This window comes from Rousettus aegyptiacus, unplaced genomic scaffold (assembly GCF_014176215.1).
Source record: "Rousettus aegyptiacus isolate mRouAeg1 unplaced genomic scaffold, mRouAeg1.p scaffold_m13_p_3, whole genome shotgun sequence".
Lineage (NCBI taxonomy): Eukaryota > Metazoa > Chordata > Mammalia > Chiroptera > Pteropodidae > Rousettus > Rousettus aegyptiacus.
In genome coordinates, this window is record NW_023416306.1 from 106,896,815 (window position 1) to 106,922,988 (window position 26,174).

General features: G+C 39.0%; 2 pseudogenes and 2 gene segments (V, D, J or C); 1 reads left to right on the top strand and 3 right to left on the bottom strand.

The window, feature by feature from the left end:
* The first annotated feature begins 1,643 nt into the window (after positions 1-1,643).
* LOC107521127 lies at positions 1,644-3,045 on the top strand (annotated as a pseudogene).
* Positions 3,046-12,482: 9,437 nt separating this feature from the next.
* On the bottom strand, positions 12,483-15,041 carry LOC107521090 (annotated as a pseudogene).
* A 9-nt stretch (positions 15,042-15,050) lies between these two features.
* Positions 15,051-16,254, bottom strand: LOC107521091. The segment is given in 2 exon segments: positions 15,051-15,840; positions 15,971-16,254. Coding segments are annotated over 2 exon segments (438 nt in total).
* Positions 16,255-23,744: 7,490 nt separating this feature from the next.
* Positions 23,745-24,748, bottom strand: LOC107521125. The segment is given in 2 exon segments: positions 23,745-24,111; positions 24,549-24,748. Coding segments are annotated over 2 exon segments (336 nt in total).
* Between the last annotated feature and the right edge of the window lie 1,426 nt (positions 24,749-26,174).

Sequence of the window (26,174 nt, forward strand, 5' to 3'; positions counted from 1 at the left end):
TATATTACACCGGGGAGCAATATTTTAATGTCATTAGATTTCTCATTACAAAACATGGAGACAGTGAAAACATGGACACAGTGAAACAACATCTTTAAAGTGCAAAAACGTTGGTAGAATTGTGAATTGGCACAGCCACTGTGGAAAACAGTATAGAGATTCCTCAAAAATTAAAACTAGAACTACCTATACAATCCAGCTAGTCAACTTCTGAATATTTATCCAAAGAATGCAAAAGCACTAATTTGAAAAACTATATGCATCTACATGTTTATTGTAGCATTAGTTACAATAGCCAAGATATGGAAACAACCTAAGTGTCCATTGAACAATGAAAGGATAGATTATATGAGATATAGATAGATATATAGATAGATATAGATATAGATATAGATATAGATATAGATATAGATATAGATATAGATATAGATATAGATATAGATATAGCTAGATACACACATATATACAGACACACTGTTTAATATTAGTCCTCCATAAAAAAGATCAAATATGTCCATTAGCTACAACATAGATGGGCCTTGAAGGTATCACGCTGAGTGAGGTAGGTTAATCAAAAAGGAAAGAAATTGTATGATTTCGCTCACATATAGAGTCTTGTAGCCGCCAGCCCCCAATAGACACATGGACCACTAGAAACCAGTGAGTTATAGGAAACACACTCTTTATTCAGCCAGCTGAGTCTGCCAGGGGTACGCAGATCCCAAATTAAGCAGCCCCGAAATGTAGAGGTCCAGGGTTTTTAAGCCCTAAACTCCATTCTTCATTCTGTTTGAACACACAAGTCTATTTTTCTTCTTTTTACTAATTGTCAACCCACAGGTCAGTAGTGCAAGCGGAGGGTACAGAAGCAGAAAGCTTATTGTTAGAATGTTATGTGCCCATAGGCGATAGCCAAGCAGTAATTTTCCAGCCAGCACATAAGAAAAAAAACAAATGAACCAACAAAACAAAAACAAACTCATAGATATGGAAACAGATGAGTGGTTACCAGAGAGAAAGGGGAGTGTCAGAAGGGCAAAATTTGTAAAGGGGGTAAAATGTATACTGACTTATGGAAACTAGACTTTTGGTAGTCAGACATTATGGGGTACGCAGATGTCAAATTATTATATCGTACACCTAAAATTTATATAATGGTATTAACTGTTAGTTTCACCAAGGAGGCATGCCCAAGGCCAAAGGGGTTAAGCAAGGTTTATTGTAGCAGAGTGACAGCCCAGCTGAGCCGAAGATGGCGTCAACATCGAATGCAAGGTGGGGATCTGAAACTTACATGGAGCTTTAGGCGGGCTTTTCCAGTGGGAATATTTTGGGTGGGTAAATTGTCAGGGAAGGGAGGAGAGCCCAGTGAAACCGGAGGTGAGCATGTAGCGTTGCCAGCCAGATGCCGGGTCCCATTCCCACATAAAGGTAAGGGAGGAGTCTGGTTCCCACACTGAGGGGATAGGGATAGGACCTTCCTATCCCTAACATTAACTAATGTAACCTCAATTACAAATATAATTAATTAAAATAAAACAAAGTGTGCTTGGGATAATTTCATCCTGTGCGGCTGTTCTGTCAAACAGTAGTCATTTGTATCCTTCTGCCTTCTCTCCCACCTAAGTGCATGAAACCACCTCATGGTAGATTTCTTGGACTTGCACATGAGCACCCTGAGGCTCCAGAACTATGTTTTCAGTTGTGAACCAAAGGCTGACAAAGATAATCACTTTAAGGTGGATAATGATGAAAATAAGCACCAATTATCTTTAAGAACGGTCAATTTAGGGACTGGCGCAATGGATGAATTACACGTTGTTGAAGCAGGGGCCATGAATTATGAAGGCAGTCCAATTAAATTAACACTGGCAACTTTGAAAATGTCTGTACAGCCAACAGTTTCCCTTAGGGGCTTTAAAGTAACACCACCCGGGGTCCTTCTTGTGGATCAGGGCCTGTGCATATTACTGGGAAGCATTTAGTAGATGTGGAGGAAGGTGAAGAGTCAGACGATGAAGAGGAGGAGGCTGCCCCTGGAAGTGGTAACAAGTTTCCAAAGAAAAAAAGTGAAACTTGCTGCTGCTGAAGATGACGGTGACAGTGACGATGATGAAAATGATGATTTTAATGATGAGGAAGCTGAAGAAAAAGCTCCAGTAAAGAAATCGGTACAAAATATTCCAGCCAAAAACACACAAAAATTAAACCGGAATTTAAAAACACAAATAAATAAACCTCAAAATCAACACCACCAAGATCAAAAGATCAAGAACCCTTTACAAATGGGGTGGGCGGGACGAGGTCTTGGTAAAAAACGTCAGCGACGGCGAGGTCCCGGGTTTCTGGGCTGCTAGCTGTGTTCCGGCCACGGCTGGCACAGCCCATGTCGAGTGGCGCCCACGGAGAGGAGGGCTCAGCTCACGTGTGGAAGGTCCTCACCTACTTCGTTGTGCTCCCTGGGGTGGGAGCAAGCATGCTGAAATCTTCCTGAAGTTGCACCACCGGGAGCACAAGACACCTGAGTTCATCACCTGCCCCCATGTCCGCATCAGGTTCCAAGCGCTTTCCCTAAGGAGGTGGTGACCAAACTCTATTCCATAATCCTCAAGCGAATCCGCTTCCGACTGGCTATGAAGATGAATGAAGAGAATCTGGGCCACTACCCAGTGGGGACCATAGCACTGGTTGAGACCATTATTCTGCACTCGGACCAGAAAAGAGTATGGGACCCTAAGCAAACCTTTCCCTGTATCAAATCATGACCAGCATACTTACCTTCCATCCTTTTGCTTCCAGCAAGAGACGGCTTAAATAAATAACTTAGATTAGTCTTGGGGAAAATAAAAAAAAAAGAAAAACCTCTTAAAATACTGAAAGGACATAGTTCTGTAGAAGACGTTAAAGCAAAAATGCAAGCAAGTATAGAAAAAGCTGCTCTTCTTCCCTTAGTGGAAGCCAAGTTCATCAATTCTGTGAAGAACAGATTCCGGATGACTGAACAGGCGGCTTCAAGGTCTCTGGCAGTGGGGGAAGTCTCTTTAAGAAAATAGTTCAAACACTTTGTTAAAATGTGCCATCTTTTTAAATTTATAGAACAGTTGATATCTGGCTGTCCTTTTTATAATACAAAGTGAGAACTTTCCCTACCACGATTGAGAAGTGGTGTCCAGGTTCTGTTGCCAAGAATATATAGTTTAATTTTTAAAGGTGGAACGACACCTTGTGCTCGGTTTTAAATATTTATGGAATGTTACATAAGAATAGCACTGGTCAGACAAGTGGAAATGGAGGGGAGACAAAAATATACATATGAAATAAACTCAGTATTTAATAAAGTAAAAAAAAAATTTTAATTAAAAATAAAACGAAGTGCAAAAATAATACCGTCAACACAAAATTGCGGATCCAGTGGACATCGTTCCTAAATAATGGTGAAATAAAGACGTTTTCAGTTCAAGGACAACTAAAAACATAGTTGCCAACAGACCTTTTCCGGAGGAAATGATAAAAGAAATTTTTCAAGGTAGAAGAGAAATACATCATCTCAGACAAATCCCCTGGTAACAGAGGAAAACTTGAATCTTCAGGAATGAAGGAAGAATGGCGGAAATGATAAATACCTGATAAATAGAAAAGACTTCTTATTCTTCTTTTAAGTTTCAAGAATGCACACAACTATGTTTTCAATGTATGTAGATGTAATATGTATAAACAACTATAACAAAGCTTCAGTACTGATGGATAAAGAGACATACTTTACAAAATTCAACATTTTACATATAATAATACAGTATTAGCTCTCAGTAGCCTCTGAATAGTAGACATGTATATTACAATCTCTAGAAAAAACACTCAAAAAAGTGCAAAAAGATATAACAAAAAGTCAACAGATGAAATGGAATATTAAAAACTATTTAAGTAATTCAAAATAGTCAGGAAAAAAAAAGAGGGGACCAAAAACTAAAGACAAGTCAAACAGAAAAAACAATAATAAAATACTATACCTACACTCATCAACGTAATCGACAGCAACATGTAGAAGATGATTTTCTGAGGTCCAAAGTAGAAAGACAGATGAACTGTGAAGGCCAAAAGGATGCTTTGGAGGTGGTAGAAATGTTTATTACCTTGACTGTGACATATACATATGTTAAAACTAACCATATTGTACACTTAAATATGTGCACTTTATAGCACTTTAATTACTAATTAATTAAAGGCAAATGCCACACCTAAGAGATTAGTCACCTAGTCTTTACGATAACCAATTTGTGTCTAGTCTACATTTCTCAGTATGAATCCTCAATGGACTAAATAATAATTTTCTTTGCTCCATGCTTCCTATTCCAATGTCCCAAATCCTAAGGAAAATGTATCTGAGATATTTTTGTATTAACCTCACTAAAACTCTCTTCTATCTCACAACAAAAATGAAGCCAGAAAACACCTAGGCGGCTCTCAGACACATCTCCATGCTTTACCAAGTACACTGCCTAGGGCGGCATCCAAGTCCAGCTTCTCTCTCCTATATTCTTTTCTGCCACATGAAAGGGAGACTCAGGTTTACTACCAGCTCACCAGACAGCAGGGATGGCTCTGCTGCATACATTTATATCTATTCAGAGTTGCGTTGCATGTGTGAGGGGAAAAGCCAGCAAGACCAACTTAGAGTCAGAACTACACATGCCCAAAACTTCCAATTAACTTCTTGTTCAGCCTTCTCCTTACCACCGGCAAGGGGATCTATATATACATTTATATGAGTACTCTACGTTAATACTTAAGTCACATGCATTGAGAACCTTCCTTTGAGTCCTGCCTCTGCTACTACCCACCTACGTGATCATGAATGAGTGACTTACGCTCTTCGTGCCTCAGTATCCTCAGATACACAATGGGCATAGCAATAGATAACATTTTTTGAGAGAATTACATAATCTGATGCACATAAAACACTTAGAATAGCAGTAACGTGGAGTGAGCACTCTATTAGGATATAAGATCTATTAGGGCAGCAAATGTTGTTTGTTCTGTGTACTATCCCTTTGATTATGATCTGGCACAGAGTAAGTGCAAATAATTCTTCATCGAATAAATTTGTTTAATGAAAATTGGTAGTTTTCATATGGTAGCAGCAATAAGCTTTCCTACTCATTCATTAATGTAACAATTATTTGAGAGGATATTACTTTGATACAGGCACTATTCTAATGCAGAGATTATAACAGTTTTGCTTTCATGTGCATGGAGAACACCAATCTCAGCTTGACATGTAATTTCCCCAAGGAGAAACTGGAAGAAATATTCCAACATTTCTTTCCATACATGTGATCATAGGTAAGAATCTCTCCTCCTCCTTCCTTTCTTGTATTTCTTCCTTTAAGAATCGATTGTTTCTTCAAAAGATCCAGTCCAAAAATGGTCAGAGAACTTGAACAGACACTTCTCCCTAGAGGACATATGAAATGTCAACATTATAAATGAAAAAATGAAAAGATGCTCAACATTGCTAGCTATTAAGGAAATGCAAATCAAAACTACAATGAGTCACCATCTGACACCTGTTAGAATAGCTATAATCAACAGGACAAGTAATAACAAATGTTGGAGAGGATGCAGAGAAAAAGGAGCCCTCATACACTGCTGGTGGGACTGCAAAATGGTACAGCCACTGTGGGAAACAGTGTGGAGGTTCTTCAAAACACTAAGAATGGATCTACCATATGATCCAGCAATCCTATTACTGGGTATTTACCCCAAAGGCTTGAAAACCATATCTGGAAAGATATTTGTACACTGATGTTCATAGCAGCATTATTCATGGTGGTTAGGACATAGAAGCAACCAAAGTGTCCTACGATAGATGATTGGCTACAGTGGCTGTGGTACGTATATGCAATGGAATATCACTCAGACATAAGAAGAGATGAAATACTTCCATTTGTGACAACATTGATAGACCTCAAGGTAATCATGCTAAGCGAAATAAACCAGACAGAAAAATTGAAAATCACATGATATAACTTGTATGTGGGATATAAATCTAAAAGCAACAAAGAAGCAGGACAAACAAACAGAGACTTGTGGACATGGACAATAGACTACTGATTGCCTAAGGATGGGGGGAGAGGAGAGAGGGGCAATAAATGGGATAAAGGGAGACTAATATGTGGTGACAGAAACAAATTTAACTATGGGAGGTGAACACGCAATGTAAATATACACATGCCTTACTGTTAAAAGGTATGGCTGAAACTTACCAGATTTCGTTAACCAATGTCGCCACAAAAAAAAAAAAAAAAGATTAATTGATAATGAAAAAAGAACCCATTGTTTCTTGGGCAAATGTTTCCCTAGACATCTTCCCTTTTTATCCTAGTTTGTCAGGAAGACATGAAGCATTTGCATGCTCACCTGTTACAGGTTTGTCTCTAAATACAATATGTCCCTGGATGCCCAGGGACAAGGTCAGGGGGCTAGAATTTTAAGCGAAGATGAACACATAGACCATTTCATTCATCCTGAGGCTTTATTCTTTGAAAATCATACATTTCATCTGTGATTAAGGAATCTGTTTTCACGCTCGCCATTACTGCGTTTCGCATGAAGCATGTTTACTTCTTGCTCCTCTGCTGTGTTCTTGGAGTTGATTTAAATGACTTTCATACCAACCAGAGTGTCTAGAGAGTGACTGATGGGTGACAACAGTAGTAGACTAGCTCTTGGTTTCTAAATCATTGCATCAAACACTCAGCATCCAGGCTCCTTGTTGTTGCTCAGAGTTTGTGCTCAGCTCCCCCTGCAGTTTCTGTCACTGTGTCACTCAGAGCACAGTAGTACATAGCTGAATCTGACTCTTGGACTGAGGCTTTCTCCAAGTTGAAGGAATTTGGTTCTTTGCGGTATGTGGCTTTAAAACCTTGGTTGCTTGCCTTGTCACCAGACCTCGTGGCTTTCAGGAGGGGCTGTGGACCTTCCCCAGGATACTGAACATACCAGAAAAGAGTGGGGTATGATGAGGATGAGTAAATACAGCTCACATTCAGGGAAGCCCCTTCTGTAAGGGTCAGCTGGCCTTGTGCCTGGGTCACTGAGTCTCCACTGCTTCTTCCTGAGGAAACAAAAAAAATAACAATAATGGTTCTGGTGACACTGGTCCTGATCTGGAGCTTTACCACTTGAAGAAAATCATGGTCAAACGCTTCCAATATAATGAAACGAAAGACAACAAGCTTCTGTGCATTTGGCTTACCAAACATTAAGAAGAGCACAATCACTGATCCTGGACAAGAGTTCATTCTTAGGTCCTCTGGTGTCCTTGGCTCTTGACTTCTTAGTGTGAGGAAAGTTTAAGGTCACAGCGAAAGGATGAATGTGAGCTGAGACTTTAAGCAGGAAAAGTGCATGTGTTAGAAAAATGCACCCCCTTGTGGACAAGATACTAAACTCATAGGAATGTTACCATGTTCTCTCAACTGTCAGTCAATATTTGTGTAGTATAGAATTTCCATGATTTCTTAGGAAAACTTTGATTAAATTGCATTTCTTTCAATTGTATTTGCAATGTAGTATTTTAAGTAGCTGGCCTTTTTTTCTTTTTTTAATGACACCTGTTAACTGTCAATATGATCCTTTTTAAATCAAAACACTACTTTGTTTTCATAAGCCTATTTTTTTCCCCAGCACACTGCATGACTTGGAAGCTCCATATCATGATATTTCTGAGAAGAATTAAATTCTACTTGTTCTTATTTAGCCATTTTTCGTCTCCTTGTGATTCATGGAAATATTATATAAGAAATGTGTAAGATAAAATCAGAGGAAATTCAACAATACATGTTTAATATTAGCAGATGATTTGAGATGACAAACTTTCTTTACCACTCTGTTCCCACACTTACGACAATGTTGGACACTTATCAGCAGGTGGTCAAAAATATTTACATGCATAAATAAATGCATAAATGGATGGTCTTTGAGAAATTTCTGCTACTTAAAATACCACATTGCAAATACAATTGAAAGAAACATAAATTAATCAAAATTTTCCAAAGTAAAAAATGGAAATCCTATATTACATAGATATTGACATAAAAATGATAAAATGTAACTCTTAGCATTGAACAAATATAGAATTAAAGTTATTAAATCTCTATAAAATTTTCTGGCATCGCTCTCTTCTCCCTTAGGATTTTAATGATTCTCAGATCACTCGATTGGCCCATGGGCATCAGGCAAAATATTTTAAGGCTAAACTTTTAATGGAAATTTTGCCTCAAGTATGCGCTCTGCATATATCCAACTGCCCAACTGACCAATACTGCTCAAAAAAATTATTTTCATGACAGGATAGGATTTTCAGATATTGTAGATTTGCCTTAAAAACAAGAATGAGTTCAATATCAGCTTCTAGTATTGGTGGAGACGGGTCTGCTGATGTACAGAAGCATTTTAGACCAAGGATGAAATTTACTTTTTATATAAGTGTTAGTCAGTGATCATCTTAAAAGCATAATGTGGAGATCTCTCCATTTTACAAAATCATAATCTCCAGAAGTAAGATCTGGGAAGATAAAAATCTAAGGTGGTTTCTGATATAACCAGTGTTCTAACAATTGATAACCTTCAGGAACCCTGAACTAAGAGGACAGTTGAGGTCTCACTGAACTTTTTCTGGATCAGTATGGGAAAGTGCCTCCAATCTTCACAGATGTTTAAAGTCATTCTTTTTTCATGGTACTACTAAAATCAGTAGCAAAAACAAATACTGCTTACTCTCAGTATTTTTCCAATTCAACTTACAACAAAAAAACTCGGACCGTTCATGGGACAAAAATGGAAAAGTATGCCTTTTATCTATTGAGCTCTACTGTTATGTATATTTGAACATAGAAGAATTTTTCAGTGTGCATCATAAAATCTTACTCTCCATGACATCACATCGGAAGAAGCAGCTACATAGTCCTGCATCAAGGTATAAATAGTAACCAGCTTCAGATTTGGGTCCAAAAATGTAGATCTAGATATTATTTAGATTCACAGTTGCTTCTCTCTATTCCTTTTCCCTTCTACTTCTGTCAACTCTCTGTGAGCAAGGAGTGTCTTCCTCCTTTTTTCCTGGTTTTTGGTCAATGCCTCTAACTTATTCTACCTGAAGTCAAAGCAGAAATAAACAGAGTGAGCACTCATTGTCCATGATTCTCTTTATTTTTTCAAGTCAACTTTGTTTCTTGCGTACAGCACTCTCCATTCCTCTGAGGGAATCTATCATCCACATTATGAGATCATAAGTATATGAATGTCATTTGAGGAATTGTAGCAGTAGCTTTAAGTAGAATATATTAAAGCTATGTGATCAATAACGAAACATTGCTTAAGCTAATTACCAGCTAATAATAAATTTTATTCAGATGTCCTGACTTCAGGAGCTCAAGAAGCTCTGCTTAAAGGACTTAGATTTACCAAAGTGTATTAGTCGCAAGTCATAAAAAGTAGAAAAAAATTCAAATATTTTAAGTAGAAGGAAATTTAATACAAGAAATTAAACATACAGATATTGTCAGAGATAATAAAGAAAAAAATGAGAAAGATTAATTACAAGAAATTCTGAAGTATAATGAATCCAGCTGCCTGCAGTAGCAAAACGTGTGATTTCTCAGGAAGAAACCCAGGAGTCCAACAAAGCCACTGCTGGTAACCTCAGCTGTCTGACCCCAGCCAATGCACAAGAATAATGGCTTCTCTTTCTCTTCCACTTTTCTACTATCACACAATTTAAGTTAGATAATGAAAGAAAGGATTGTGCAAAACCTAGTTTGGGTTATCCTCAGGAAATCAAGGTAGTGTATTAAAGGAGATGAGGAAGATGTCCAGTTGGCAATATTCAATGCAGCATACCAGTAAACTAAGTCCTTATCTACACTATGTTAATTGTAGTTTGTTTGTTTGTTTGTTTGAATGCCGACAGCAACTGGTATTCCTAGGTGGTCTCCCATACAAGTACTAACCAGGCCCAACCTAAATGCAGTTTAAACCTACAGAAACTAGTAGCACTGTTGTGTGATCAGAAGACTTCTATAATCTTTAATACAGATAATAACTGAAAATTGATTATGACAACTATACTATTTCAGAAATTGTCATTCAGAATTTTTGTTCCGTTTTTTTCCAGAATAATGAGACTCTACATAAAAAGAACCACCACACAAAGAGCAGGGATTAAGCTAATGACAATGTATCATGTTCTATTCTTACATGAAAGTTTTAAGTCTTATTAAAACCTCACTGTGAGCTCTTCAGATGTGTCATATGCCCTTCATAAATTGTTTAAAATACTTTTGAATATGTGTGTGATAAATGACATAAGATATTTGCTTTATCACTGAGAAGAGACACTGCTAATGTGTATCTGCGGCTACTGTTTCACTAGTCACACCGTTTTGTTTTTAAATTCTGAATTCCAGGCTTGCTGATCCTATCCCCACTTCTCTCATCTAAGGTCTCCTGTTTATAATAATGACAGTTCTCCACCACTTAGAGCTGGAGCTATAATCATTCCATCTGTTTACATATGCAATGATTTCCGAGTAATTCCCACTGAATGTAATAAAAGAAGATGTGAGGGATCTCGGGATCAAAAGAGTATGCTATGCAGGAGGTTAAGATATTCTTGTTGTTCATAGTGGTTCTTAGTTTTCTGTATTGTCAACTTGGTTCCAGAGAAAACTACAAATCCCTTTCTGAGTACAAAAGTGAATTTTTACAAGATTTGGGAAGCAGGCAGGAAGTAGCAGCCATTATCTTCTGAAGATCACTGTCGGTTAATGATGGTGAAAACACAAACATAGTGCGGTTGGCTGGTTCCATTGTTCCTGCTCTTCCTTGCTGGAAACTAACTACTAACCAACTCCACAGCACCTCAATTTACCATGATCACAATACCTCTCAAAAACTAAGGTTATCACATAAGCTAGGGCAATAGCTTATACCCGAATCCCATGACAATTCACCCCAAGTAATTACTACCTGTCAGGACTTATCACCAACCCACTTATCTCTAATTGTGCGATCTTCATTGTCATATGACCGTGAATAACTTAATTCCAGAGACTCATTCCGTCAATTCACTGGCTAAGACCGCTTCTGTACCGAAAGAAATCTTAGACTGAATTTCTCCAGAAGCCAATCTTGAAAAAGGGATTTGAGTACAAAGAGTCTATTTGAGAAATGAAAGAAGCACAAGTAGGGTAGACAGGATGTGTGATTCAGGGAATATCAAGTACACAATGTGAGGAAGTGGAGGTTCTTTTGTGCTGCTGATGAAAGTGAAAACTGGTAAGAACATTTTGAAGAGCAATTTGACAATGGCAGTAAGTTGTTAAAAATGTAAATCTTAGAACCCGGTAACGCCCCTTCTGTGTATATAACATAGAACATTCTGTGCCTATGGATGAGGAATTATATACAATTATATTCCTTGTAAAACTTTATAATAATACAAAATTCAAAACACTCATTGAGTAAAGGATTAACGAGACTCTCCTACATGAAAAAATGTCTACCTGTATGCTACCTGTGTTCACCTGGAAATCTGATAAAAGTGTAACATCAGCTGTACTACTGTACAACATTGCTGTGGTCAAATGATCTCTTGTTGGTAAATTACGTCTAGACTGTAAATGAACTGTGAATATTTGGTAGGACACCCTAGCTTCGGGGCAGTGATTATGTAACTGTTGCAGGAGATACAGGATAAGGGGTTTCTGAGTGGCCTATTTGGTTCTGTTCGCTTGAGCACCTGAGCACTCGATGTGGGAGAAGGGACAGGAGAGTTGAAAAAAGAATAGTCCCTGAACTCCTGTGTAAACAGCCCATGAGACTCTACTTAAAAACACTTCTGGCATGAGGGAAACCAAAATTTATGTGACTTTGAGCTTTGTAAATGATTATCTAGTTGAGCTTAAGACCACTGCTCTTGACATTGCATGATACATCAAAAAGGGATATATGATTTATTCCTAAGATGGGATACCACATAGCAGTTAAAGTAATACAATTTATCTATATGTATAAATTTTTCTATATCTCAAAAATATTTTTAATTTAAGAAAGCAAGTTTCAGAATTACATATACGATAAGATAACATTTGGGTAAATTTTGAAAATACATCACCACACATTGTTTACAGATAAACATATATATATCAGCAGTATAAAAACACACACTTGAAAAAGTTCATAAGGTTGTCTTGGGAAATAGAAAGAGAGACTGAGGAGAAAAATAAAGGAGTTGGCAACTTTATCTGTAATATTTTGTTTTTTTAAAATTGAAATCTCATATTGAGATATAACTATTTATTTGGAAAGATATAGATAATATAATCCTCTAATATATTTTATATATTTTAAAAATATTTTAATATTTCATATAGAAAATGCATTTATGTTAAAATAATTAAGAATTTCTTCTTTCCCCTTAATATATTATGTATTATGTAAAGATTTTAACAATTATAAAATAATTATGCAAATAAAATTAACTATGACTGCTCAGGCAGCATTGCTAGTGTAAGGATGGAAAATGTTTTCCCAGGTGCTTGGTGCCAGGAGTTATACCTCCTCAGTACTCAGCTTCAGTCTGAAATCGAAAGAAACTGGCGTTTCTTCTTCTCATACATACAAAGAAAACACACATATGTGGTCATCTTGGGTCATGGATCTAAGATGGTGACCACAATTCTTATAAGCAGCCTCTCAAAACAAAGCAGGTTAATTCAGCATAAATTTCTCATGAATAATTTTACATCTTTTATTCCATTTTTAGAAATCCTTCAAATGCATATAATACAAGTAGACATATCAATATGACTTGAAAAATAATGCTGATTTTTACCAATGTCCCCTCCGGCTAAGGTAAATCACTAAATACAATCCACTATAATTCTCTATATCTTAGAATTTCTAAAATCTTCATCTCTTATCCATCACAGCATCAGGACATACACAACTAAAAAGTCAAAACTTCCTCCACAACCTTCCCTTTACTTTTTTTCAAAGTCATCATTAACTTTCGGATCCTTAACCATACAATCTTCTCGTAGAGATTTTCATTCTAGTCAAGAGTCATACTTTTCACATGCCCTTTGATCTTTTAATTCCCACTGGAATTATTATTATTTTTTTGACTTTTACAAACTGTTCATTTTCCATCAACCTTATTTCCATTTTAAGAGTTTGTAGAAGAACAGCTTAGGACCAATCAGTGGTTGCTCCTAGCCATTCAGTGGCCCGAGCAGTGGCAGCTGCAGACATGTCTTCAGCGGCAGGCTGAGCACTCCAGGCTTCAGTAGGAAACTGCTGAATAGGGCACAGAGGGCACCTGAACACCTTCAGACCAGTCTGCGACTTGAGGTCGCACAGCAGTGAACTCGAGACCCGGAGTAATCTATTCGCCCTGAAAATTCTCCTTGGTCACAACCTTTTCAGCAGCAGCCTGCTCTTCCTTCCTTTGCAAGGTCTTCAGGATCTCTGTAGAAGCAGAGATCAAGCATGACCTCCCACAGGAGATGGTGCCACACATGCACGGGACTTCCCGGGCCAGCATCCACCACATCAACCCACCGAGTAAATTCCCTTGTTGTTGCAAGCGATGGCGGTGTCCACATAGTGCAGAAGAAAGTCTGTGTTACACAGAGGGATGGTAGGCACGTTAACATGTGATGCTTCTGTGAGGGGTTGCCGGTCGGCCCTGGGATTGGTGACCACCAGAAGTCTCAGCTCCTGGAAGGCTGCCTGGATCTGCTTAGTGAAGTTTCCAGGAGTGAAGCACCAGCGATAGGAGTAGCGTCAGTGGCAATGGCAAACTTCAGCACAGCTCACTGACCCGTATTTCTGGACAACATGATGCTGACATCAGCTGGGTTTTCAGTGGCACGAGCCGCCAGCAGAAACTTCTCCCAGGTTCTCTTCAAATTTATGATGTAGATGCCATCACTTTTCCTTTTGAAGATGTACTGTGCCATTTCGAAGTCAAGGTTGGTGCCACCTAAATGAGTTCCTACTGCAAGGAATTTGAGGACCCTCTCTTCCTTCATTTGCAGGGCACCAAGGGCTCTGGACATTGTGAAAGTTTCCCTTCAGTTACATGGCAACCGACAACAACACCGTACAGACCCCTCTCTGGGTAGCGCAGAAAGGCCCCAATGAAATTTTTCGTCAGTGTACTTTCAGGGGCCACACATTGTTAAACTTTATACATTATAATTGCAATGTGAAACAGATGAGAAACAATTTCAAAATTCCAACAGTAATGCCATATGAAAACAGAATAACAGCAGAAAACAATGACAGCATGTGTAATAAATTGGCAAAGTTATTGTCCCATCAATTTTGAAGATTTCCAGTATGAATTTACAAAATTTCAGATATTAAAAAATAGAAATCTATTATTATAACTGGGAACCTACTTTAAAACAAATGGAATTTGACACCTCGATTTAGTATGTCCTCTCTTCTCAACAGTCTTTGAAGAAATACTGAAAATTTTGAGTTATTCACCCTTCTTTCTGCAATACGTCTAATGATTTACTAAAATTTGCATGAGCATGCCATATTCTTAGCTATTCACCAAGCCAAACATGTCCTCCTTCCTAGATGAGTACCTACTAAGAAGGGGAAAAAACCAACACAGAATGGAGCCAGAAAAAACAATTCCAGAAAACCTATCTTAAAATTAGCAATTTGGGAAGGCAAGCAAATTTGTAAGAAGGAGATGTCCTCAGAAGGAATCCATCTTTTGTTTTGGATTATCGAAAGGTAAAATGATGAATGGAAAGTAAAACAATCCTGATGCCATGTCTCAACTTTCATATCCAATCACTAATGTAGTAAGTATATCCACCCCACACTGGCTCAGTGTTGTGAGAAATGCCTGCAGTCCTGGCGGGATGCCTGGTGCTTGGAGCAACACAGTCATCAGAAGCAGATGTGGACTTGCACACAAGGACACATTGCAGGGAGGGCGCACACGCCTGACCTATTTTGGGACTTCTTGCTCTAGGGACAAGGATAAGAAAAAGAGAAGAAATAGCTGATAACACGGTGGTAGGTACTAGAAAGAGATACTTAAGAGGAGAAAAAGCTGATAACACAGAGGTGGCTTTGAGGCTGACTCTGGGAGTTAGCTGTAGCCTGTATCCACTTGTATCTGCTGATCTTAGAGTAACTATTTTTTAATCACAAAGCCGGCACTGTTGCGAAACTTAATAAAAAGCCATAGAGACAGGGGTAGAGGATGCTAGCATTGCCATTCCTTGCCATTCCTCCTCTCCCTCATCAATGTTACTAAAAGCATTTCCAGGCTCCGGCTCTTCTTCCTAACCATCTCCGCAACAGCTCGGCAAGTCCCTGAGCACCTCTACACTGTGCGATAAGAAGATCATGGCTTCTACAATGTCAGAATCCACAATCCTTCACATGCAATTATCTTCCTTAGTGTCTCACAGAGTTTGTGTTCAGCTCCCAGTGCAGTCCCCAGCACTGTGGCACTCACAGCACAGAAGTATTCAGCTGAGTCACTCCAATGAGCAAAGTGTTTCTTCAGGTTGAATGAAGAGTCATCTTTCCTAAATTCAGCCACAAAATCATTCTCGCCTTTAACCAAGGTGTTCCCTGAGTAGGATTTGAGAAGAAGCTGGAGGCCTTGGCTGGGATACTGGACGTACCAGAAGAGATAAGGGGTTCCAGTGTACACATACTTGCACCTCAGCTCCAGGGAGGCTCCTTCAGAGACAGCGATGTGGCTGTCAGGCTGGGTCACTGTCTGGGCTCTGGCGCCTCCTGCAAAATTCAAGTTTTATCAGTGAAAGCAGTGCAGACTTCACTGTGAAACCTAAGTATTCCTGCTAAAATGTAAACAAGAAAAATGTTACTTCTATGCAACTAAGGACCAGAATAGACTATTACTCACTCAAGGCGAAAAGCATCCCCAGCACTGAGATGAGCACCAGGAGCATGGCTGAGCAATGGAAATGCCGCCGGCTTCTTTGTGGAAGCTCTCCCTTGAGCAGGCCGGAAAACAGCAGTAGATCCCAGCTCTCTGAAATAGGGATGAGTAAGGTTGAACTACACAAGTCCTTTGTTTGGGTAAAAATACAAAAACTGCTAGATAACCATGGGGGCTTCTAATCTCTCCTCATTCTCCTCTCTTGTCTCTGTCTTCAAAGAATTCAAGGAGGGTGCTTCAATAGGCTAGTTTCAGGAAGGCGGAGGCTTAGGGGAAGGTGCTGATCTTCAGAGAAAAAAGGATCTCTAGTTTGTCCAACATCACCCCCTGGAGGCTAGACATAGGACCAAAGATCCAGACTCCTCCCAGGAAGCTAATTTTTTTTCAGATGTATCTTTTGAGATGTATCAAAATTTTCCACTGAATATATTCCTTTTTTTCCAAATATATGCTCTACCCTCTGTAGATCTTATTGATCCTTGCCTCAATGAAAAATAAGGTCTGTAAAATATAGTAATTTACTTTACAGAGAAATTGATTAGACAGTAAGTCTAATTTGGAGTCCTTTGGAGCCTTTCTGTGAAAGCAATGGAGTCACTCCTTAAACAGAGATGATCAGATTAAGCTCCCTAGGCTGAGCTTTGGGGGGCCTTGCTGGCAGTAAGTAAGCATCAGATTTTGAGGACGCAGTAGGATGTGAAGATAATTGCCTTGGCTGGTGAAATTAATGAGCTCAGATGTACAAAATAACAGATTAGAACACAAGCCCTCATCTATGAAAATGAAGTAAGATTATCTTTGTCTAACTAAATCAGAATTATTAAGATTCAGTGGCTTCAGATCAACAACAACAATAAAGAATATTCAGATTAAAAAGTACAATCCCATGGGTATCTGCTTAGAACGTGACTGAAATATTATACCCAATTTAGGACACCACCTCATCAAGAGACTATTGATAGATTTGAATTATCTACAGATGAAACCGAGTAGACTGCTGAAGTCATTGCACGATAAAAAACAAGTAATCTTTGAAGAAATTAAGGACACGGCAAAAATATATCTGCATTAACCCTAGAATCATAGGAGTGCCACCAGCAGACCAAAGCTAAGAAATACCTCTGAGAAAAATAAGATGTGAGAGCAGTTTGGTAATGAAATCTAACATAGACAGAGAACCAGCAGTTTGATAAGGGTGACAGTCAGATCTTGTCAAATGAGGGTCGTATGGGATTGTGGCCAAAAAGCAAAGTATAATGTTTTAAAAAGAGTTTTTTCCTCCACACTCACTTCAGCTTGTAGACTCCTGGGACTAAAAGAGTAACCACCACCCCAGGAGATCAATTTCAGAGAAAATGGGCATCAGGGAGGAAAAATAATTTTCCTTTCCCCTTCCAGGTTCTTGGCTGACACCAACCCCCTCTGTCCGTGATAATAAAAGACAGATTAACAGGAAAAACAAACAAGTTTAATAATATGTATAATTCCTTATACATGGAAGAGACCCAGGAAAACCGAGAACTCCCCAGAAATGACCCATGTTATTACTTTAAATACCATCTTCAGCTTTAAAAAAAAAAAAAAAAAAAAAAAAAAGATGCAGATGTTGATTGGAGGGAAGCCAGTTGTGGGAGGTTTTGAGGCAAAAGCACAGTAAACAAGATTAGAGTTGTTATGCAGATTTAAGTCAAGGCCTTCTCCTTTCATAAATTTAGAGAGATTTAGAGTGACCCTCCTCTTCCAAGTACATTTACTAATGAAAATTTCCTTATAAAAGTAAATAAATGTTCCTTACACAAGGGTAACTTCTGCTCAGCTTTCAGAGCTGCTTCCGTATCTACTCTTTCTTAAAAATAATCAGCTCAAAATAATCTTTATGTCAAAGAGGTATATTTGGGGATGGCATATTCTGCTCCCCTCCAACTGAAATGGCACTGCTGGGTAAAAAAAAAAAAAAAAAAAATACAAAAGTCCTCAACTCAGAACCTATGCCTACCATAAGGAGGTGCAATGTTCCTCATTTAAAGAGAATTACATGTAGACTCAGTCAACTGATATCACACACATAGTAAATAAAAGCTCTAAAACTATCTTCGTGATGCTCATGACTTATGGCATGTTGCTTAATATAGCATACTCATCTGTTCAGAAGATATGTGGTAAAAAACACTAGTCAACTTTTTTTCCTTTTCATCGTCATTATCTTTATAACCATGGAAATCGTTATTTCTTTAAAATGACTTTTTTCTCTTCTTTTTCTCCTGGATTCAAACTGGGCGGGTATTCACTTGCTTCTTTTCTTTCCTTATCCTTCCACCTTCCTGCATACTGCATCACCACTCCAGTAATCATTAGGCCCTTAGGTCAGCATCAAAAAGTCTTAGGAACAAAGCCTCAGGTCTATGGATCATAGAAACAGTGAAAGTCAAACTAAAGATAACATCTTGACCTCAGTAGTGTTTCAGCTCCAGACCCATGAAGGCCGAATGACCCAACCAGCATCCCCTTGAATCCGGACAGCATGATGCCGTGACTGACATCCCGACTTGGTGCAATGCTCAACTGCCTCCTAACTTTACCCTGACCAATCAGTAGAGCCCATAATCCCAACTCCCTTAGCTACCATGGCTAATGAGTTTTCCTTTATATAATCTATCCCCTAGAGTCCATTAGGAAGCCAGGTCTTTAAGTGCTAGCTCACCTGTGTCTTCAAGTTTGGTAACGTTTTTGTAAATAAATCTTTACTTTTTTTTCTGCAAATCCCTGCTCATGTCTCATTTGGCATTAAAGTGTGCAGACAATACAAACTCCCTCTATTTCGGTAACATCATCATCATCATCATCATCATTATTTTTGATGTTCAGTTTAGAAGGTTCTTAAAAACGTTTGCTATGGGAAGTGAACACACAATGTGTGTATATGTATATGTGTGTGTGTGTGTACACACACACACGTATATATACATATGCCTTACTGGTAAATGTAAAGCTGAAACTTATTGGATTGCATTAACCAATGCAACCATAAAAAATTAATTAATTAATTAATTTTAAAAAATTAATCTAGAGGAATATGTTTTTTATGTTTAAGAGGAATGTGCTTAACCCTGTATATATCTCGTGCTATTTTGGTCTACTCACAAAAACTGAACAGAATGAGCTGTCTTAAAAATAAGAATAATAAAGCAAATTCTCTTTCCTTCTCTCAGACATTCTTCAGGATGTTTTGTTTACTGTGTCTTTGAAAAACAAAATTTCGATTGAATTTCAGAGCTGACCAAAGCTTAAGAATCACGTTTAAACCCATCATTTTTAGATGAAGAAACTGAGACCTGCAAATCTCAGGCATTTCTCAAAGTCATACAGTCGGTAGCAGCCGTACTGCAAATATAAGATGTGTCCCTGCTCCCAGTCAATCCAGTGCTGTCTCACACTGAAGCCAGAGGGCAACCGAGTCCGGGACTCACACTGCCTGTGCCACTCAGCCAATACCCACACAGGAGTTGGGATATTTAGGATAAGAGTTTATTGTCAGAGCACCAGTGATCTGAGAAGGCAGCAGGTTAACACCTTCAAAACTGCCTTCCCTTCTCGGTCCAGCTTAGGGTGTTTAAGGGAAAATCTGGGCGTTATTCCAGGGGCTACACGGTGGTTCCAAGTGTCTGTCGTGCTTCACGGGGCCATTACTCTGGCAAATGGTCCTCCGGGGGTGTTAGCAACCCAGAAACAAAGATGGAAGCTGTCTGGAAAGAATGCTAGACCAGAAGGATTGTGATCAGAAAGCATAAGGGCATTAATCATAAGTTTCAGGGCAACTTTTTACGTCAGGGGACATTCCAAGATCTGGGTCAAACCACTGGGAACAATCTTTTGTTAAGTTATATGGCAGAAAAGTGGAGCCGGAGCACCGTGATGCTTCTACTACAGGGATCCCAGCTGGGCCCTTCTTCTACACTTTACCCCTTTCAAATAACTCTCAGTTTCTTTTGCCAAGAGCTGTGGTAAGCCTTTCGGGGATAGCACAGCCAGCAGCTCTGTTGACTGAATGTTTAGCAGAGTTTCAGAGCAGGAAGCCGGTGGCAGGGCCTTGCTATGTGTCTGCAGCACAGAAGTAGGTGGCTGAGTCTGCAGGCTGGGAGGCCGCGATATGAAAGGAACTCTGTTTGATGGCGGTATTAAAGGTAGCCCTCAGTCTTTCCATCTCTCTCTTGCCCTCATTTTCACGAACTAGTAGCAAGAAGACCAGGCCTCTTCCCGGATCTTGTTGGTACCATTGTACTAACACTGGAGAAATATTTGCATAGTTACAGGTCAGAATGGCCTCTTCACCTTCCTGGATGCTCAGGGTCTGAGGATTCTGTTCCACCTTTTGGCTGCTCACCCCTAGGCAGAAACACCATGCCAGAAACACAAAGTTTAGTCACTACACCGACACTCTCAAGAGTCATATTTTCTTCCCACAACTCCAGATATAACCGAAGATGCGGCAGAATGGATCCCAGCCCTTTCCCCTCCAGACAGTGGGCTAGATCCCTGGATCGCTTTGCCCTCATCACCTCCAACTCACAATGCACTGGAAGCCACAAAATCACCAAAACAACGCCCAGAAACAACTCCATTCTTCTCCCCAATTGGGACCTGAAATGCTGACTCAGTTTCTCAGTCCAACAGCCATTCTCTTTAGTCTGGTGGGTGTTACTGGGCTTCTTCCATCAGAGGAAATCTCTACTCTCTACCTAGCCAATTAGTGACAAGCCTACCCAGCCCTTAACACACAAACACTGGCCTAATCCAATTTTAAAGGGAACTTTGTTTCAAATCTGAGAAAGGATCTGAAGGGGTAGGAAACGCTGCCACCTTGTGTTCAGATTTTTATAATTGCATTAATAGATTGCCCTGTAGAAGAGTGTGTCTCAGACTTAAAGTGCATACAAATCACCTAGGGTATTTGCTAAAATGCACAGATTCTGTTTCATTAGGCAGAGCTAGATAGCTTATATTTCTAACAAGCTCACTGGTGATGTTGGAGCTGCTGGCTCTCAGATCACACTTTAAGTAGCAATTGCAGAGAATGTTTGTTGAGTCTCAGTAGTATGTGGAAACGGAATTGGCTGTATTAAAGTTTGTTACAGGACAAACGATCAAGTATCCCAGGTCGCCTTTCCAAGGCCCAGTCAAACTATTCTGTTGTTTCCACAATTGCCTCAGGATGTCGTGAGCTCTAGATAATATAAAGTACTATAGCAGCAAATTAACAGTAAACTGTGATTTGAATGTAATTTTGCTCACTCTTCATAGAATAAATGAGCTTTTAATATTTATGTAACCAAGTCTGTTTTTCCCTTGATTTCTTCAATTATTTTTAAGTTTAGAAACTTCTCCAGTTACTCAATTAATATACATTTACATGTATTTACTAAAAATTTTGTGATTGAATAACTTTAATCTCTCTGAAATTTATTTCATCATGTAAGGTATTTCATTTATTTATTCATCTAATATTTATTGATTGCTGATTTTTAAACACTTTTTTCTTTCTTTTTTTTCTTTTTTTTTTTACATATTCAACTTTGTGCTTCTCAAATTAGAGTACTCCTGCCCTCAAGACAAAACATGAAATAAACATATACATCATCTGGGGGCACTATCATTACTGAAATATTGAAGAATGGGTCAACTGGTTAATTATTTTAAAAATACGTTGCACCAAAATTGACATGGAGATATTATACAGTAAAATCAAAATGTTTCCTCAGTTTTCTAAAAGTTAAAATGAGACTTTATGCTTGCAGCAGACTACTGTAGACTACTATGCTCTCGTCATCAAGATTTCAGGAAGGAAAGGGAAGGAGAGGGTCCTGTTCATGCTCCCTGCACAGTGGGGATGCTCAGGAGAAAGACTGAGAGTCTCTGAACTAAACAAGTGATACGGCAAAATTTAAGGAATGATCCTCTTTCCCATATTAATTTAGAGCTCCTCTTTTGCTTAATTCAATTTCGTTCTTATTTGAGTCCACTCCTTGCTTTCTCACTGTTTTTCTACTATTATTATTATTACCATTATTGGCCACCACATTTTTTAAACTATCTATTTAAAAAGTAACATCTGTTGGTGAGTAGGAAGAATTCCTCCCACTCCACCCTTCTTATGGAAGGACTAGTTATAAAAAAATTGACACAAGACTAGATTAACAGGAGGAAAAAATAATTTAATATGTACACATGGGTTGATCACAACATGATGCTCAGATCATAAAATAAGACTCAAAGAAGTGACCAAACTAGGCACTTGTTTATACATTTTAGACAAAGAAACAATAAATTCATGAGAAATTGGCAAGACAAAGAAAGTTAGTGCTCATTAGAAAGGAATCTAAGCAGATCTGGGTATTCGTTAGACAGGAATCTAAACAAAGTTTGGGCTGGGGTAGTAAATTAGGGAAGGCATTACAAGGATTTTTTTGTACACATTTTTTCTACTCTGGATTTTATAGCTCTTACAATAAGTTTGTCTCTCAGTCCCTCCAGAGTGGGAAGGGCATCAATCATGGAGATTTATTTCCTGCTTTAACTGGGACAGAGGAGAGTCAGAGGGCTCCTCCTGTTCTTGCTGCTTTTCAGGTGATTTTCATTCAAAATAATCAATATGCCACTGGGATGCCCTGCCCTGGTTCCCAACACATGTGAGTTCACAAAAATATTGAGGGATTCAGGGGGAGCAGAATATGAGCTAATGCTTTATAATTATTTGTTTTTCCATAATACTATTTCCCCACCAAACCTTAAGATGACTAGAGGGAAACACTCTCCCATCCCATGGTCTAGCCATATCAGTCCCAATAGAATATATCATCAAATATTGCTTTCTCTATTGCCAAAATCAGAGACAATCTCATAATGATGATGATGATAATAATAATAATAATAATAATAATAATAATAATAAATACCCTCATAGCTCTGATGAAGCCACAGGAGCTCTATAAGATTTCCAGAAACTTCGCCATTATTTCTGTCTTTCTTTACCACTCCCCCCAAAAAACCCCAACCTTGAAAAGTAATAATAACCTAGAATTTCTGTTCCTGCTTCAGATATTGCAACAACAAAAAATAACCTATCATACCAATCAGAAACAAAAAAACTTTTCTCCACCCCCTCCTCTATTATCATCTCCATTTTTCTCCCTACGCCATCCATCATCCACGACAGGGGAATGGGAAAAAAGAAAAGAGAAAGAAGAGCAACAAAGAGAGTGAAAGATCTAAACCCAGAAGAGACTTAGAAACCATCTCATAGATTCTTAAATGGCCAAAGAAATGTTTGAGATTTGTGTGACAATAGATAATAATCTGACACAGCTAAATTTTTCTAAAGCTGAGAAGCAAGTATTCCACATTGACTGTGTGCAGTGCACATGTAAGGATGTGTAGTGGGTGTGCGTGTGTGTGTGCGTGTGTGTGTGTGAGCACGTGAATGGAGGAGCACCAGTGAGCGAAGCAACAATACTATAACCACCATAGACTGCCTCATTTTGTATAATGAGCAGCTCAGAGACCATGGTGGCATGAAGACATTGCACTGTATTGCCTTTTGCACGTTTTGAATTTCAGAGCATGTAATGAAATATCTATTTTTAAAATAAATAAGATCAAAAACTTTTTAATAGTAAAATAAAACAGGGATTTGTTAAGACCTTCTGAAAATGATAAAATAAAATAAACATTTTAGAAAGCACTGCTTTGGGGCGTCTTCCTGGGCTTGACTCCCACCCCACAGGGGGATACTGCACAGGTGCAGCCCTGTCTGCCTCACTGTGTGTCACTCACGATGCAGTAGTACACAGCGGTGTCACCCAAGGAAGTCCAGGGAAGGCTCAGTGTGCTGGACTTCCTGTCATGAGGGATAAACAGAGATACCAATTCATTTGCCGTGTTTGTTTTATATCCTTGAATAAGGAATTGTGGTCCCTGGTTGGGAAACTGTCGGTACCACAAGATATACTCATTTGTAACAATGTTGGCGTGGTCACAGGATATGTTCACTTCTTGTCCTTCGTATGAGTCCATAAAGATGGGCTGGGTGGTCTTACCAAGGCTCAAAGTACCTGTGGGAATAAAAACACAGTACTAGCTCCTATCCTGAAACCAAGGTGAATTGAAGAACCCTTCAGGTTCTCTCAAGGTCAAACCCACCCCTACCTTTACTTCCCCAACATACACAGACACATACAATTTACTTCTTACTGTGTTCCAAGGCAATATTTTAAAAACATTTATTCTGAGGAATCGCAGGAAAACATATACGGAAGCGGGAGGTCTAATATGTCTGTCCCTTGTTTCTGGCTCAGTAACCCAGAACATCTTTATTGCCCAAGGACACCCTTCACATAATGCTAAGGAACTCCCTAGAGAAAAATAGGACCCCCCCCCTCACTCCCAAAGCCAGCCCTCAACATCTGGATAAATAGCAATGGTGGAGGGAGGTTTATAGATCGCTGTCCAGACCCAGATCCCAATGCCTCTTAATCCCAAAACGACTCACCCAGGGTCAGGAGAACAGTCACTCTTGCCACCTGCCTCATATTCTACGTGTCAACCAGGAAAGGTCTAGGCTTTGTGGCTGAGTCTGAGCCTAGACTGGGATCCGAACCAGGAAATAGGCACAGCGGCAACAGGCAGAGCCCACACCAGCAGCTCCCGCAAAGAGCAAGCCAATAGCAGGATGGCAGCTCCTCGCAATGTGCTTCCTCTCAAGGGTCCACTGAGCACTCAGGAAGAATGGTGGGTAAAAATCTTCTAGCACAACAGCATAGCAGGCTGGATTTCCTTTGAGGGTTTTGCTCAGGTCTAACTTCTTACAGATTTGGTCTGAAAGAAGCAAATACATCAGAGGGTAGATTCCATCAAAATCCTATTCCCCATCACTTTTCCACATTCCCAGAAGGTGTCCATCTAGTCTGACGCTCATGGAGCTCTGAGACTAACCCCTCTGACCGGGTACTTTATATCCGGGAATCTCCCACTGATCCCTATTCAACCAGATAAAACAGGGAATATTAATCTTATTTGACAAAAGAGCAAGTGAGGTAGTTTGAAATGGACCTTTCATTTCCTGACACCCTGGTGTCCTCATATCATCTCAGTAAGTCTACATCTAACATCTGCTTCTCAGATCTCACTTAACGAATGTTAAACAGGACAGCAGACCCCTAGCTGGTCCCTGCTGACCAGCTAGCGTGAGACATTTAATGTGGAATCATTCACCTAACCAGAAAGGAATTGAGACGACGAAGAAGAAGAGGCACAAGTTCAGAGTCAGACAGACCTAAGTCCAAGTTCCAGCTCTGCCACCTTGTGACCTTGGGCAACTCACAGCTCTGAACCTCAGTTTCTTCATCTATAAAAAAGGGACAATAATACTTACTTCGGGGTCTGCCTATGGCATATAGTCCAATGTAAATTGTAATTCCTTCCCATCCCCTTCTTTACCTGAATGACTTGCAAAGCACCATCCATGGCCAGCATTGTACAGGATCATGTAAGTGGCTTTTATTTTAAATATATATATAATAAATATATATTTCACTTTCCCTTTAAGAAATATACAATATAAAATCAATAACAGTAACACAAGATTTTTGTCGAAATGGCCATTCAAGGAAGGAGTCAAATCCAAAAGATACCCTAACATTAATTGATTCAGCCAGTTGAAGCAATCAAAACATGTGAGATGCATTTATATAGAAAAGACAATAGTGTGTTGAGTTCTTTACTCATATAATATGGGAAAGGAAAATCACTAGAAAATATGTGGGAGATGCCTCTTCTAGGTCTAGAATTGCCCAATGTATTCTGAGTGAGCATTTTTTACCATTTTCCTGTGCAAAAGATGAGTGAGTGCTCATGACTTCTAGCAACATTTTGACAAAGGAGATAGCTCAAGGGATGGAATAATTAACCAGCTGACCCTCAGTATCAAGTAGAGGGGCAAGGAAGTATTTATGCGGGTGCTAAAGAGGCTAGGACACCTTGTGAAAAAATAAAATATTAGAGTTATAGGTTACAGTTTAGAATCAATTCGTTGCAACAGCGACCCGGTGTGGTAAATAGAAGGAATGTTTCACAAAAGTCTCAGACTCATGAAATTAAATTATGGAGCTTCGTATTC